The sequence below is a fragment of the Bombina bombina genome, chromosome 4 (genome assembly GCF_027579735.1).
Source record: "Bombina bombina isolate aBomBom1 chromosome 4, aBomBom1.pri, whole genome shotgun sequence".
Classification (NCBI taxonomy): Eukaryota; Metazoa; Chordata; class Amphibia; order Anura; family Bombinatoridae; genus Bombina; species Bombina bombina.
Window position 1 is genome coordinate 1,116,997,302 of NC_069502.1, and position 17,960 is coordinate 1,117,015,261.

The following is a 17,960-nucleotide window of genomic DNA, read 5'->3' on the forward strand; positions in this document are numbered from 1 at the left end:
GGACTCAGATTTTTATGATTATCGATATAGTTCACCTCTGAGTTCGGTTTTCACTCAATACTCATAATAGTAACTATTGCTTATATGTAACAGTGCCTATTAGTTATACTTTTGTGTGAATCTTCGGTACTCTGTCTTTATAAATTACTTATGATAATATTCCCTGACTGCCGCTCTACGCTGTTTTCACTACAGCTGAGTATGGCGGTTTATCGCTAATACAAAGTTTGGTTCGGTTAAGAATTTGTTAGCACCCGGTACCTCTACTTGATTGGGCCCCCTTTGTGACCCTGGTACAGTTATACTAGGATTGTGCGTTTAGATAAGGTTACCCCTGAATTCTATTTTGGTTCTTGTCAGGATTGCCCCTTACACGCTAACACACATTCACGCAATATTGGCTATATTTCCCATTACTTGTTTGATTATGCGCTATTAGAGATAGATTGGTTTAAAACACATATATCACACTTTAGTGGGACCCCATTGTCCCACTCAACCCCCCTGACGCATTTCGCCAGTTACGGCTTTATCAAAGGTGGCGGGCCGCCGATTTTCAAAGCCTTTATTTGTTTTCATTTGCGGAAGTTCCGCCTCTACCCTGTTTTCGTTTGTTAGTCTTGGCTGTCAATCTTGTATGTACAGCCTGTTAGGATCAAAGTATCTAATGTTGTCTTTCTTCTTAAGGTCGAATACTGATTTAATAACTTAAGGTGGACCTATTCCTTTACTCAATTCTCGGATATTCTTTTTATCTATCAATGCTCATTTTTTACTGCTAGTTTGATATATCATATGTGTATAGTTCGTTGTACTATTGTGTAGATGTTTTTTTCTTTTTCTTAACAGTTGGTTTGTGTTATTTTTGTCTTGTATTGATGTCATATCTTATTCAACGAGGAAATGTTATTATTGGACAATGTTGCGTTCTTGAGTTATTCTCTTATACCATATATTTTAGATGTCAAAATCCAATGTTTTAATTTCTAATAACCTGATTCCCAATAGCACAGCTATGCTAAATAACTATAGTATTATGGCATTGGTAATATTATTCGTTTGTATGGGATGGTACAATAATTTCCCATCTACATCTATATTTATTATTTTTCAATATCTGTTATTTACATGATTCCTCTTGGATTATATGATGTCTCCTGTCTTTTTTCTTTTTTCTGTCACATCTTATTCTTAAGTTACTTTGTGTGTACAATTGCCTAAGTGATTACTTCTATGGGATTTTTATATTTAATTGTGATTCTCGGTGAGAATGTTGTTTGTGTGCTCATTGTGAAGGCAACTCATATCCTTCATTGAGAATGTTGCCTGTGTGCTCCTTGTGAATGAAACTGACTCATATCTTTCCATGTCTTTTTTTAGTTCTTTTTTCTGTGCCTGTTGGTGACCTTGTGTTCATACTGAAAAGGAATATTACCTTTTTATTAAAGTTCATTTTTTATTTGTTGTTTTGCATTTTTATTTTTTATATTTTTTATTTTTTATTATTTTTTATATATTTTATTTTCCCTTCCGACTTGGTCTCACTGTGGTTTGTGTTGATGTGAGTTGTGTCTATTAGTTTTTGGCATATAGTGAAAGTGCCTTTGGTGTCGTTGTTTTTATCTTACATTCTTAGGTTATTCTTTTTTGATTATTAAGTACCTTACTTGGTGTTGTATATCTAAAGGTGCTCTCACAAACTGTGTGTGTGCCCCAACTTCAACCTTTAGTGTTGCTTTGGTGATAGTGCTCCATTGTGTCTTATGAAGTGATATATTGAAGAGCTATATGGTTGTATTCTAAGTGTGAATGATGATGTTCCAAACTTTTATATCTTCCCCCTATCCTATTACCCACTTCTCATGGGTTCTTAGAATTGTTTTTGTTTGTATGTATTAGGGGTGTCAAAAATAATCGCCACTGCGATGCATCGCGATGCAGCCATTAACGATGCTGCATCGATGCGGTGCAAGGTCAGAATCGATTCAGGGTCAGTGACGTCATCGCACAATGTCACGTGACCCCGCCTCTCCCACTGACTGATGTGAGGGCTAAAGTAATGGCAGACAGAATAAATATTGATTGATTTTATGTTTTTGGAACATCAGCACGATCAGTGCAGTTGTCTGACAAGCGGACAGCAGCCTCCTGTGAATATTTCCTTGTATTATCGCTTCCCTGTTTACTCACTGTTGCGGTCTCTGCTGCATGTTTCCTCTTTGTCAGACCCCTAGCCCAGCACCAAACGAGCATTTGAGTGTTGCTATTAGATATAGAAAAAGTCAAGTTTTACAAAAGTATCTAATAGCAACACTCAAATGCTCGTTTGGTGCTGGGCTAGGGGTCTGACAAAGAGGAAACATGCAGCAGAGACCGCAACAGTGAGTAAACAGGGAAGCGATAATACAAGGAAATAGTCACTGTGTTACACGAGGCTGCTGTCAGTTGGTCAGACTGCTTCTGCCCTGTCAGATCTCTCCTAGTCTTGAAGCAGGCGACACAGCAGGAGGGCTTAATTAATCACATTCACCCGGCCAGCACCTTTACCTCTAGGACAACTTATTGAAGCCGTTCAGTAAGTGGTTGGTGCAGTTGTTAATAAAGGTTCCGGTAAGAGGAAATGACATAGCATTCCTTCCCAGCTGCAGATCATCACAGAGCCGTAATAAACATGTTTAGAGTGCCTACATGAATGATTAGGTGACCCTTTATGTCAGTTTAGAGCCCTAATCATTAACGGTGACACTGCACTGCTCACACATACCATGCATTCCTTTCAAAGCTCTCCAATACCCAGAATACTAGTCTCACTGTCTCATATGAGCTTAGGGAGCAAAATAACAGCCCATCTATGATCTAAGTGTAATATGTGACAGGGTATTGTATTGTATTATAGTTGTGCTTTGTATGTGTATATAAATAAATGTATATGTTACATATAAACCTATAGCCTTTTAAAAGCATATCTATTACCTTAAATCTGAATCCATTATTTTTATTTAAAAAAAAAATCTATATCACACATATCCTATGTTAGTTATGTATTTGGGACCTGCTCTGCTAAAAGTCAATCATTTATACACCTTGGTTCATAAACTGTGCATTATTCCCTGACAAAGAGGCAAGTCCAGAATTATTATTTAACATGCCAGGACCATAATACCTTATATCCTAGAAACATCCCCTTAGCAATCCCCTTTTTTTTAAAGCAGATAAAATAAAAAAGTGAATTCTGACTGCTTGAATTTGTTAATGAAAATCATGGGCAGTAATCGTGATGCATCGCGATGCATCGTAGAATCGAATCGTATCGAATCGTTACGATGATAATCGTAATCGAATCGAATCGTGAGACAGGTGAAGATGCGCAGCTCTAGTATGTATGTTGGGTTATTTGTGTTTTAATTTATTACTTGTTGTGTTTATATATACATCTCTATGCAGTTGTACAAGAACTATTGCTTCCATTTATCATAGGAATATAAAGAAGTTGTTGTTTTCATTTATTCCATTTGGGTGTACTGTATTTAATAGATATATCCACTTGCTCTCAGCTTTGAGTAGAGCTGTTTCTAGGTCTCCTCCCCTTACTCCTAGTTTAATATGTTCTATTCCCCAACATTGGAGACCTTTGGGGCCCCAACTCCAGCCCCAAAGGTCTCCAATGTTGGGGAATAGAACATATTAAACTAGGAGTAAGGGGAGGAGACCTAGAAACAGCTCTACTCAAAGCTGAGAGCAAGTGGATATATCTATTAAATACAGTACACCCAAATGGAATAAATGAAAACAACAACTTCTTTATATTCCTATGATAAATGGAAGCAATAGTTCTTGTACAACTGCATAGAGATGTATATATAAACACAACAAGTAATAAATTAAAACACAAATAACCCAACATACATACAAACAAAAACAATTCTAAGAACCCATGAGAAGTGGGTAATAGGATAGGGGGAAGATATAAAAGTTTGGAACATCATCATTCACACTTAGAATACAACCATATAGCTCTTCAATATATCACTTCATAAGACACAATGGAGCACTATCACCAAAGCAACACTAAAGGTTGAAGTTGGGGCACACACACAGTTTGTGAGAGCACCTTTAGATATACAACACCAAGTAAGGTACTTAATAATCAAAAAAGAATAACCTAAGAATGTAAGATAAAAACAACGACACCAAAGGCACTTTCACTATATGCCAAAAACTAATAGACACAACTCACATCAACACAAACCACAGTGAGACCAAGTCGGAAGGGAAAATAAAATATATAAAAAATAATAAAAAATAAAAAATATAAAAAATAAAAAATAAAAATGCAAAACAACAAATAAAAAATGAACTTTAATAAAAAGGTAATATTCCTTTTCAGTATGAACACAAGGTCACCAACAGGCACAGAAAAAAGAACTAAAAAAAGACATGGAAAGATATGAGTCAGTTTCATTCACAAGGAGCACACAGGCAACATTCTCAATGAAGGATATGAGTTGCCTTCACAATGAGCACACAAACAACATTCTCACCGAGAATCACAATTAAATATAAAAATCCCATAGAAGTAATCACTTAGGCAATTGTACACACAAAGTAACTTAAGAATAAGATGTGACAGAAAAAAGAAAAAAGACAGGAGACATCATATAATCCAAGAGGAATCATGTAAATAACAGATATTGAAAAATAATAAATATAGATGTAGATGGGAAATTATTGTACCATCCCATACAAACGAATAATATTACCAATGCCATAATACTATAGTTATTTAGCATAGCTGTGCTATTGGGAATCAGGTTATTAGAAATTAAAACATTGGATTTTGACATCTAAAATATATGGTATAAGAGAATAACTCAAGAACGCAACATTGTCCAATAATAACATTTCCTCGTTGAATAAGATATGACATCAATACAAGACAAAAATAACACAAACCAACTGTTAAGAAAAAGAAAAAAACATCTACACAATAGTACAACGAACTATACACATATGATATATCAAACTAGCAGTAAAAAATGAGCATTGATAGATAAAAAGAATATCCGAGAATTGAGTAAAGGAATAGGTCCACCTTAAGTTATTAAATCAGTATTCGACCTTAAGAAGAAAGACAACATTAGATACTTTGATCCTAACAGGCTGTACATACAAGATTGACAGCCAAGACTAACAAACGAAAACAGGGTAGAGGCGGAACTTCCGCAAATGAAAATAAATAAAGGCTTTGAAAATCGGCGGCCCGCCACCTTTGATAAAGCCGTAACTGGCGAAACGCGTCAGGGGGGTTGAGTGGGACAATGGGGTCCCACTAAAGTGTGATATATGTGTTTTAAACCAATCTATCTCTAATAGCGCATAATCAAACAAGTAATGGGAAATATAGCCAATATTGCGTGAATGTGTGTTAGCGTGTAAGGGGCAATCCTGACAAGAACCAAAATAGAATTCAGGGGTAACCTTATCTAAACGCACAATCCTAGTATAACTGTACCAGGGTCACAAAGGGGGCCCAATCAAGTAGAGGTACCGGGTGCTAACAAATTCTTAACCGAACCAAACTCTGTATTAGCGATAAACCGCCATACTCAGCTGTAGTGAAAACAGCGTAGAGCGGCAGTCAGGGAATATTATCATAAGTAATTTATAAAGACAGAGTACCGAAGATTCACACAAAAGTATAACTAATAGGCACTGTTACATATAAGCAATAGTTACTATTATGAGTATTGAGTGAAAACCGAACTCAGAGGTGAACTATATCGATAATCATAAAAATCTGAGTCCTCAACAAAGAAACAGATTTAAAGTGGTGTATAATTGTGACACTATAATTACACTTCAGAATTATAGAATATGTGCGATATAAGAGTAAAAACAAATAATAAAGTTTCTACTACAAAGATAATTAATGCCTGAATTTCGAGCAAAAATATAGAATCAGACTGTGGCAACACTGTGCACTTAAAGTAACACTGCAGTACCGTACCATAGGTGTGATATACAAACAACATAACAATTTAGATTATATGGACATAGAATCTGTATGCCCACCCGGGAACATACTCAAGATAAAGAATTAAAGCATTTTTGAGAGAGAGAAATCTCAGGTGGAAGCTGAAACTATAAATAAAAATAGTCCCCGAGTGCCTAACAAGGAAGGAGACTGAGAGATAGATATACAATAAGCCCACCATTGATAATAAACAGGAGATATATATATAGAAAGAAAGACTGTGAACAGTAGGTCTGAGAGACAAAATTATTAGCCAAAATCCGGGCATATTGGTGTCTTTATTGAATCAAGTGTGCACAAAAAATACATGTAATAGAAATAAGGGATTATTCTATTTACAGAGAAAAAAACAGATTTAGTGTATATGCTTGCACAATTTATGTAAAATAGGAGTGGAACTTATAAAAATAATTCTGCATACAAGAGATACCCAAATATTGGCATATATACACTTGTATAATAAAGCAGAATAGAGTTCAAATTATATAACCACTACCAAGATCCACACATAAATGTGAATAAAACCTGATAACCCCTGCCATCACTCAGGCTTAAGCCCATCCAACTTCACGCTAATACAAGCCTCGGAGAATATAAGAGGCAGCTAAACACAACAGACACCCATTACAAGGTTTTGAGCAACCTGATTTGAGTAATATAACAAAGTACCGACTGATCTAACAAAATTATACATAAAAATATCAAAGACAGCCGGTTACTTGAATAATTCAATAGCAACCAGAAATATTTGATACTAGCTATTCAGAGATAGAGATATTTTAAATTTGTTTGTGTTCACCCATTCTTTTTAAAGTGGAAAATAAAAGTTAAATTTTAAAAGGTACTAGTGGCTCTACCCCAGTCTGGGCAGAGAGTGCTACACAGCATTTCTTTCCTGGGAAAACATCCCAATGTTTCTGCAAGTTCAGTATCAAATGCTAGCACCACTCCTCAAAAGGAATATAGAATAAAGATACTACAATTAAATACAGTATCTTAAAGTAATTGAAACCAGTGAGGAGCTTGCCTATATAGTGCCCTTGTTATCCTTGTGTGTCAAATTGGGGAAACATGTCTGTATAGCCTCTGTTCCATTGCCTGAGTATGCTTAAATGCATAGGTCGGAAGGTGGAACGAACGAACAGAATTTTAACTGACACAAGTCGCTGCTCATTTTATCAACTTAGAAGATGAAATGTTGAATGGACCCCACCGTGGATTGAACCTGCAACCCTCAGGTTGTTACAAAGCTCAGACACAGTGCCTTAGCATGCTGAGTCATCTGTCCGGCTAATGTCCATTGCTGTCACTATCAGCCCGAATACCTCTATGTACTGAGCCACTGAAGGCCGAGAAGTGGGCTGAAGAACTAGACCAGTATTGATAGACCCTGATTTCCTGACCCTAGTCAGAAAAATCTTCATTGAAATGGAATTTGTCATGATTCCCAAGAAAGCTACCCTTGTGTCTGGGACTAAGGAACACTTTACTAAAGTCACCTTCCACCCGTGATCTCACGGGAAGTATAACACCAGGTCCATGCAAATCTTGCTTGCTGTAAGGATGATGCCTGGACTAGGATATTAGCCAGATAGGACGCCATTGCAATGCCCTCGTAAGAGCTCGGAACTGTGGCAAGACCGAAAGGAAGGACCACGAATGGGAAGTGTTTGTTTAGAAAGTCAAACCCTAGAACTTGAGATGATTCTCGTGAACGGCACATGAAGGCACTTAATCCTTAATCCACCGTTGACATAAATTGACCCTCTAGGATCAAAGAAGAAATGGAACAAATTAATAGTTTCCATCTAGAAGGGCAGTACCCTTCTTAAAAATGGTCTGAAAATTCCCCTCTTTTTTTGGGAACCACAACCCGATCTGTAACACCAGATCCTGTACCAGTATTAGAACTGGAACAATCACTCCCAGGTTTTCTTACTAACACAGGCAAAGAGAATGATTGGAGTGGGAGGGAAGGGAGGAGCTATATATACAGCTCTGCTGTGGTGCTCTTTGCCTCCTCCTGCTGACCAGGAGGCGTAATCCCACAAGGATGAAATCCGTGGACTCATCGTGTCTTTAAAAAGAAAAGGCGCGAAGCTATTTTGAGCTGCTCAACAGTCAAAAACAAAAGTGAAACCTGTTTGTTCTAAGTCAAAATCACACAGTCTATGAGCCCAAAAACTCTCACATTAAAGCAATTATAAATAACCCCTAGCTGTTAAAATAATCTCCCTGAAGGAGATATTAACCCTTGATCCTATTGAGGCATAAAGGAGCCACACTGTGACCCTGTATATAAAACAGTCTTACCCTCCAGGACCCATGCTGTGGAACAAGCACAGCCTCTCAAGTGTGACAGTCTTGCAGCAACGCTCTGACTTGAGTGTGTAACAGCAAGCAGTGAAACTCGTCAACACTGATTGCTCAGGAGCTGTTAGGCGACAGTCTGGATGGGTTCGCAGAAAAACTTTCCCTGCATCTCTAGACTCTAACTTTCATCAATACTCTCACTGAGAGGTTGACATGATTACTTAAAAATCCAGTCCTTTCTTGAAGGGAACATACCCACTACAGGACTATCCAAATCTTCTGACACTTCTCTACCACCTCCTATAGTGACGAAAGACAAAGAATGACTGGGGGATAGGGGAAGTAGGAGGGATATTTAAGCCTTTGCCTGGGGTGTCTTTGCCTCCTCCTGGTGGCCAGTTGTTGTATTTCCCAACAGTAAGGAATGAAGTTGTGGACTCTCCCTGCGTTATGGAAGGAAATTAGTTAATTTTAGCTTAGGACACCTTGCCTAGAAGTCTTGAAAAAGTCCGCATAAGACGGACGAAACGCGTAGACGGCACAGGAGAACAGTCACCAAAAGCACCGCTACAAGGAGACAGTGATTCGTAAGACGCCTACCTTTGTGAAGTCTGAGAACGGAATTCACACGCCTGAGAAGAACTGGATATTATTATCGCAAAAACAAGAACTCAGGACAGAGTGGGAATAAAGAGGCGCCTGTTTTTATTTTAATGTTTGTAAGTGCAATATGTATGAATGCGCAAAGAGGAATTATTAAAACTTTTACCGTGAGTCGTGGCTGCGCTCTCTCTTCTTTTGTGTTAGCTTAATATTTGCTTAAATTTTAAAATCAGCCGGTGGGTGCCCATCAATTAGTCATTATAGTGATACAATTACATGCTCTAATTTATTAGATCATATAATTTAATCTCTAGCGATGCTGAAAAGCTATTTGTTTAACTCCCGAAAATAAATAAAACACATAATTAAAGTACCGCCTGGCAGCCGCAGCAACGAATGTATGCATACAGTTTTATTGCTATAGTGGCCCTTTAAATAGGTCCTGGAGAGAAAACTGCACAAATAACTTTAACCCCTTAAGGACGGCGCATTTCAGACAAAAACTTCCCCAAAAGACCAGAGCATTTTTAGCATTTTTGCCATCACTACATTTAAACAGAAACAGAGCATTCAAAACTGTATATTTTTTTTAGTAGACAACCCAAAGTATTGATCTGGGTCCATATTTCATGCCACCATTTCACCACCAAATCCGATCAAATAAAAAAATCGTAAATTTTTTCACAAACTTTAGGTTTCTCACTGAAATTATTTACAATCAGCTTGTGCAATCATGGCACAAATGGTTGTAAATGCTTCTCTGGGATCCCCTTTGTTCAGAAATAGCATTCATATATGGCTTTGGCATTGCTTTTTGGTAATTAGAAGGCTGCTAATTGCAGCTGCGAACCACACTTTTATTATGCCCAGCATTGAAGGGGTTAATTAGGTAGCTTGTAGGGTTAATACTAGCTTTAACGCTGGGACTTACGTCTGCAGAGTGCCCAAAAAACGCCCAGCCTCTGACTTGCAAGTGTTAAGAAAACGCTGCAAGCGAGTCCCAGTACGCTTGGACCGCTGCCTGAACGCAGCCTATATTAATAACTGTAAAGTGATTGAAAAATGTATTTCAAATATAGGGGGCATTATTAAAGGGATATCAAGCATTTTATTTTGGGACTAAGACAGAGCATATATTTTTAAAATGTTTCCAATTTACTTCTATTATAAAATTTGTTTCATTCCCAGACTAGTGTTCTCTCCGGGACCTTTTTAGCAGGTGCACCACTACGCTGATTTTACCGACCACCCGGCTAAAATTGTAGCTAATATTAAAGGGACAGTCAATATATTTTTTTTTTATGAATTTAATCACCAGTTTACATAATAACACTAAAATCGATATAACTCACTCTACAATCTTTATATTGTATACCTCGATAACTCCTAGAAACGATGTACCTCGCTGTTCTGCTTTTCAACAAAAGATACCAAAAGAACAATGAAAATTTGATGATACAAATAAATTTGAAAGTTGTTTAAAATGGCATGCTCTATCTGAATCATGAAAGGAAAAAATTTAGTTTCATGTCCCTTAACACTGAGGAACCAGTCACACAAACTTTAAAGAGCCAGTTGTGCATATAACAGCTCTACAGTAGTGAAAAAATACTTTAAATTCAGAGGAGCATTTCAGGTTATAAAACAATGTTTTGCAGCAAAGGCTTCTGGGTAACACGGTGAAGTCATTTTCCAGTTAAGCTTGTGTGCAATGTCTTTGAGGGAGGGGAGCACAGTTTTAAGTTGACTCTGTAGGGATATAAAGGTGTAAAAAATGACCACCATTGTTTGTATATAACAGTGTGTTTAACCCATACAAAAGGGAATATAACATAGTTAAAGTCTAGTCGCACTAGACAGCAGTGCGCTACTGGGAACATCTACTGAGCCAATGACAGAAACAAATGCATGTAGCAACCAATCACAAGCTAGCTAGCAGTAGAGTAGGATATGTGCATATTATTTTTCAATAAAGCATATCAAGGAAACAGCAAATTTGAAAATGATGAATTTGAATCATGCAAATTTAAAATTTTGTCATTCTTATTCCTCTACATCACATAACCATAAGTGTTTAGATCTGAAGCTCACTATTATGCTGGGCAGTGTAGTTACTTTCCCCTCAACACTATAGTAGCACCTCTAAAATGCTGTGATTGTAAAGACAAACAATTCAGATTTACATGCAATTTAAAAAAAAAATTCAATTAACTTTTCTTGGTATCCTTTCTTAAAGAGTAAACCTAGGTAGTTTCATAGGAGCTCATGATTGTACACGTGTCTTTAGCACTCAAGGGCAGCAGTGTTTGCAACAATGTTTAATGCAATGCAATACATTGTTGCAAACACTGATACCATAAAGTGCTAAAGACACGTGCACATTCCTGAGCTTACCTAGATTTATTATTCAACAAAGGATACTATGTGAAGAAAGCAAATGTTATAATAAAGTGTGCAGTTTAATTTTGACTTTGCTGTCCCTTAAAAAAAAAAAAAGAAGAAGAAGAAGAAAAAGCTTAAAGGGACACTGAACCCAAATTTTTTCTTCAGTGATTCAGATAGAGCATGTCATTTTAAGCAACTTTCTAAATTACTCCTATTATCAATTTTTCTTTGTTCTCTTGATATCTTTATTTGAAAAATAAGGCATCTAAGCTATTTTTGGTTCAGAACACTGGACAGCACTTGTTTATTGGTGGTTGAATTTATCCATCAATCAGCAAGAACAACCCAGGTTGTTCACCAAAAATGGGCCGGCATCTAAACTTACATTCTTGCTTTTCAAATAAAGATATCAAGAGAATGAAGAAAATTTGATAATAGGAGTAAATTAGAAAGTTGCTTAAAATTGCATTTTCTATCTGAATTGCGAAAGAAAAAAATTGTGTTCAGTGTCCTTTAAAAACTGGTGTACATCACTAGCATACTTCTGACTTTGATGTCCATTATTTACTGTATATATATATTTACTGACTTTTTTTATTTGATCCGACTCAGATTATTCTACTTTTGGTTTAATCAAAAGATCTCGTTATTCTTGAAGTGCAATTTGAAATCGTATTCTGGTTTCTGTAGATAGATCAAAAGGATGGGCAACAAACTGATAATGCGGATCCTCAATGCAGATATAAAAAACAGATGTTGTGCAGTATGGAATGGAATATGCAGCAATGCATCTTATAGGTCTTTAGTGACCATATATTTACTCTTGTGAAATTACTATTATGAAGATTCCATATTCAGGTGTTTTGGTTGTATGAAATTGTTGAACTTGTGCTGCTTTCTACAATTATATATTTGGCTCTTTTTACTGCTGCTAATTCTCCTGAGCATTAGCAACATTATGATTATAAAATTGTTTGGTATCCAGACCCGGCTTACCTTGCAATGAATGTCTGATATGATGAGAAGAGCAGGTAATCAATAGCACTGAAATCTTGCATAGTTTCATTCAAGTGGAATTGTAAGAACACCAATTCCCTTTTCCTGACGTCACGAGGGCCTTGTACTATAAGTGCCTGTTTCTACAAAACAAAAAGTATCAAAAATGATGATGGTAACATTTACTATTGCCATACTGTGAGCTACAGTGTGCCAATCAAAAGCAAAAGGTATTAAAATAACTGGCCCACCACAATGCTACAAATAAAATCAAGGTATTAGTATACTCTTCAGTGATTAAACCTGTCAGGGTACCTGTGAATAGCATTAAATAAACTACATATGTATCAAATACATTTTGATATTTTATGTCAGCTAAAATCTCCCTTGACATGAGTTGTGTGGGCTACAACCACAACAGACCAACCCCCCCCCATTTCTCCTGATTACAGAACATCTGAGAATAAAGGAACTCACATCTGTAAAATCTTAGAATGACACTCAAGTTTGAACGCCCATATATGGATTTCCTGCCCAAGATGTGTAATATAATTACAGACCCCCTGTGAATGTTAGTCACTCAGTCTGAAGTAATCATTTGAAGCCCAAATATATGCTAGGTGTTAAATTGTCCCATACTGAGTTCAAATACACGAACCTCAGACGTAACGTATCAATGGAAAATAGCAAGAGAAAACAGAGAAACATCTTTACCCTGTGAGTGCTGAAAGCATATAAGAATGTAAATCTTGATTTTAAAAGGGGAAATTAGAACTTCATATAAAATGAAATTGTATAATTTTCAAATATTCAATATGTGCCTCAGACTGACCATATAAGAATGTAAATCTTGATTTTAAAAGGGGAAATTAGAACTTCATATAAAATGAAATTGTATAATTTTCAAATATTCAATATGTGCCTCAGACTGACCAAATAATAAATGGTATTAAATGGACCATGTATGGAACATATTCGACTAGATTACGAGTTGTGCATTAAGGTAAAAAAGCAGCGTTAAGAGGTCCTAACGCTGCTTTTTTACGCCCGCTGGTATTACGAGTCTTGAAGATTTAGGTGTACCGCACACTTACCGCAAAACGACTTACGTAAACTTCGTAAAGTATTTTTTCTATGGGACTTCCATAGCGCCGGTATTACGAGTCTGTCCTGGAAGGCCAAAAAGTGAGCGGTACAGCCTACCCTGTCAAGATCCCTAACGCATTTAAAAGTCAGTAGTTAAGAGTTTTATGGTACAACGCTGTAACATAAAACTCATAACTAAAGTGCTAAAAAGTACACTAACACCCATAAACTACCTATTAACCCCTAAACCAAGGCCCTCCCGCATCGCAAACACTATAATAAAATTTCTAACCCCTAATCTGTCGCTCCGGACACCGCCGCCACCTACATTATATTTATGAACCCCTAATCTGCTGCCCCCAACATCGCCGACACCTACATTATATTTATTAACTCCTAATCTGCCACCCCAAATGTTGCCACAACCTACCTACACTTTTTAACCCCTAATCTGCCACCCCAACATTGCTGCCACTATAATAAACATATTAACCCCTAAACCGCCGCACTCCCGCCCCGCAAACATTAAATATTATTAACCCCTAATCTGCTGTCCCTAACATCGCCGCCACCTATCTAAATTTATTGACCCCTAATCTGCCGCCCCCAACGTCGCCGCCGCTATATTAAAGTTATTAACCCCTAAACCTAAGTCTAACCCTAACCCTAACACCCACTAACTTAAATATAATTACAATAAATCTAAATAAAAATTACTATCATTAACTACATAATTCCTATTTAAAACTAAATACTTACCTATAAAATAAACCCTAAGCTAGCTACAATATAACTAATAGTTGCATTGTAGCTATCTTAGGGTTTATTTTTATTTTACAGGCAAGTTTGTATTTATTTTAACTAGGTAGAATAGTTACTAAATAGTTATTAACTATTTAATAACTACCTAGCTAAAATAAATACAAAATTGACCTGTAAAATAAAACCTAACTTAAGTTACACTAACACCTAACACTACACTATAATTAAATAAATTAACTAAATTAAATACAATTACCTAAATTAAAATAAATTAGCTAAAGTACAAAAAAACAACAACAACAGTAAATTTCAGAAAATAATAAACAAATTACAGATATTTAAACTAATTACACCAAATCTAATAGCATTATTAAAATAAAAAAAGCCCCCCCCAAAATAAAAAAAAACCCTAGCCTAAACTAAACTACCAATAGCCCTTAAAAGGGCCTTTTGCGGGCCATTGCCCCAAAGTAATCAGCTTTTTTACCTGTAAAAAAAATACAAACAACTCCCCCAACAGTAAAACCCACCACCCACACAACCAACCCCCCCAAATAAAATACTATCTAAAAAAAACCTAAGCTCCCCATTGCCCTGAAAAGGGAATTTGGATGGGAATTGCCCTTAAAAGGGCAGTTAGCTCTTTTGCCGCCCGAACCCTAACCTAAAAATAAAACCCACCCAATACACCCTTAATAAAACCTAACACTAACCCCCTGAAGATCAACTTACCGGGAGACGTCTTCATCCAAGCCGAGCGAAGTGGTCCTCCAGACGGGCAGAAGTCTTCATCCAGACGGCATCTTTTATCTTCATCCATCCGGCGTGGAGCGGGTCCATCTTCAAGATATCTGACGCGGAGCATCCTTTTCTTCCGACGGACTAAAGCTGAATGAAGGTACCTTTAAGTGACGTCATCCAAGATGGTGTCCCTTAGATTCCGATTGGCTGATGGAACAGCCAATAGAATGCAAGCTCAATCCTATTGGCTGATTGGAACAGCTAATAGAATGCAAGCTCAATCAGTATTTACTGTTAGCAGTATAGATGGTGAGACTGCATTTCTGGTTGTCTGCTGCCACCAATAGTTCAAAAATTGTATTACAACCAAAAGGTATTTGGCTGCTCAGGGAGGCATTTCCCAAATAAAGACTGAACAATTCCCATAGAGGGAACTGAAGGGACGCGCTCTTATAAGTCTATGATGGTGATAGGTGCGTGTTGGCTATGTTTTGGCTAATTAGCAAAAGTACACGGGTGTTGCCAAAATAAAGGATATAAATATTTCACCCAAAATAATAAGGACAAATAGGTGCAAACAAATGAGTCTTGAAGATTTCTTCAGAAGGGAGGCCGCTCCTCTGGTTCCCGGTGTGTGGTATAATCTAGGCAATCAAAGAAGAAAAAGAGGGCGCCTCATAGTGTAAATAGGTCTGGATAATACCGCTTAGATAGAGAAAAATAAGAGGCTTACCAGAAAATGTTGCACCGTACTCTTGACCGGTGCTAGTGGGCGGACTAGCACTTAACAGTGGCTAGTACACTGGTCGAACTCGTTAGTTGGCTGTGTCTCCAAACTCCTTAGCTCGGTCACAGTTGTAGTTCCTCTGGCTTAGTCCCAGCTGTATTCCAGGGATAACCACTTTGTGAATAAGAACTTGATGAGATAGTGTTCCTTATTGAACCAGCATATAGAGACAACTTCCGAAAGTTCCAAATAAAAAGAAGCTTTATTTCTTGTACACTACAACGCGTTTCTCGACCAAATAGACTGGTCGTTTCCTCAGGCAATACAAACTGAATAAAATGTATTAGATTTAACAACATTAAATACATGTGTGCAAATGAAACTGAAGTTATCATGATCACAGGGATCCAATGGTAACCTTAATTAATCAATACATAAAATTTCTTTCAAAACGGCTCTGTTTCCAACATTGATAATAAAACAATAATTATAAACTTTGTCATCCTCCAGCAACTGAGTAATATGAATGTATATATACAATTATTAAAAACAAACCTTTCTGATATCAGCGCATTTGTTAGCGTGAATGATGTAGCAGGTCAAAAGTGTCTCAATTGTAACTGCTGGTGTGTGTCATTAAAGTGATATTTCAAGACAAAAATTTTGGAAATAAAGTGTTTCTAACTATTAATTATTATCTTATTCGATGCTCATAAACTAAAACTTCTTTTTCTTGTATATTTGGTTTCTCATTACGTTATTCGATTGGATACATCTTGCACAAACGAAAATGAGATTGTAACAATATTATAATATATTGGCATCCTCTCTAAGAAGTATCTATCTGTTGCCAACTAGCATTAGACCTCATGAGAGACAACCAATTGATGCTGTTGTTATAGTTCTAAAGCAATAATTCCACAAATAGAATGTATTTTGGTCGCATTATTCTAAACATTTTAATTTAGTGTGTAACGTATCTGTTTTCTAATGCATCATTTGTATTTTGACATTCTATAATCTTGTGTTTGAGGCTCCCTAACTAACAAAATATGATGTTATATATATGAAACTTTGTTATTCTATTTCATGATTTCACCTAATATTTCATAGATTTATACGTATATATATATTCCACATGTATAATTGCATCAAATGTACACGTGTGTTTTCTTTTCAGTAATTAGTGTTTTTCTAGTGTGCACAAATAACCTCCCCCTGGTGTTGTATGTATTAAGAGACCTCTATATTTTAATATGTACCCTAAGTATGAAAATTTCACAATTGTCCCAAAAACCATTGTACGATCATTGACTGTAGTATGAAAAATTTTGTTCTTGCAAGTGCTTGGTTCAAAAGACTAGGAGGATAACCTTTTTCTATGAATCTATTGTATAGTATATGACTTTGTTCTAAAAAGGTATTGTATTCGGTGCAATTCCTCAATATCCGTCTAAACTGACTGTATGGAACATTGTTGATCCAACTTCTGTGATGATTACTGTGGTAATGATTCATAATGGATATATACAAAAGTTTTACAATTATTTATATCTCTTTTTCATACTGGGACATTAATACATTTATGAAATAGACATTGTATCTTTTCATATGCCGGGCTATCAAAATAATTCAGACACTTACAATAGGTGACTGAATATATCTAAAAAATATATATATATTTTTTTTCATACTACAGTCGATGATCGTACAATGGTTTTAGGGACAATTGTGAAATTTTCAAACTTAGGGTACATTTTAAAATATAGAGGTCTCTTAATACATATAACACCAGGGGGAGGTTATTTGTGCACACTAGAAAAACACTAATTATTGAAAAGAAAACACACTTGTACATTTGATGTAATTATACATGTGGAATATATATACGTATAAATCTATGAAAAATTAGGTGAAATCATGAAATAGAATAACAAAGTTTCATATATATAACATCATATTTTGTTAGTTAGGGAGCCTCAAACACAAGAGTATAGAATGTCAAAATACAATTGATGCATTAGAAAACCGATGCGTTACACACTAAATTAAAATGTTTAAAATAATGCGACCAAAATACATTCTATTTGTGGAATTATTGCTTTAGAACTATAACAACACCATCAATTGGTTGTCTCTCATGAGGTCTAATGCTAGTTGGCAACAGATAGATACTTCTTAGAGAGGATGCCAATATATTATAAAATTGTTAGAATCTCATTTTCGTTTGTGCAAGATGTATCCAATCGAATAACATAATGAGAAACCAAATATACAAGAAAAAGAAGTTTTAGTGTATGAGCACCGAATAAG

At 36.2% G+C, this 17,960-nt stretch overlaps 1 protein-coding gene across 2 annotated transcripts in view; it reads right to left on the bottom strand.

Annotated features, from left to right (window-relative positions):
• Positions 1 to 17,960, bottom strand: part of PACC1 (proton activated chloride channel 1) — a 226,370-nt gene that overhangs the window by 112,609 nt on the left and 95,801 nt on the right. For both annotated transcript variants that reach the window (XM_053712437.1, XM_053712436.1), the window contains one exon: positions 12,332 to 12,474. In XM_053712437.1, coding sequence (XP_053568412.1) covers positions 12,332 to 12,474 — 143 coding nt within the window. The remainder of the gene's footprint in view (positions 1 to 12,331; positions 12,475 to 17,960) is intronic.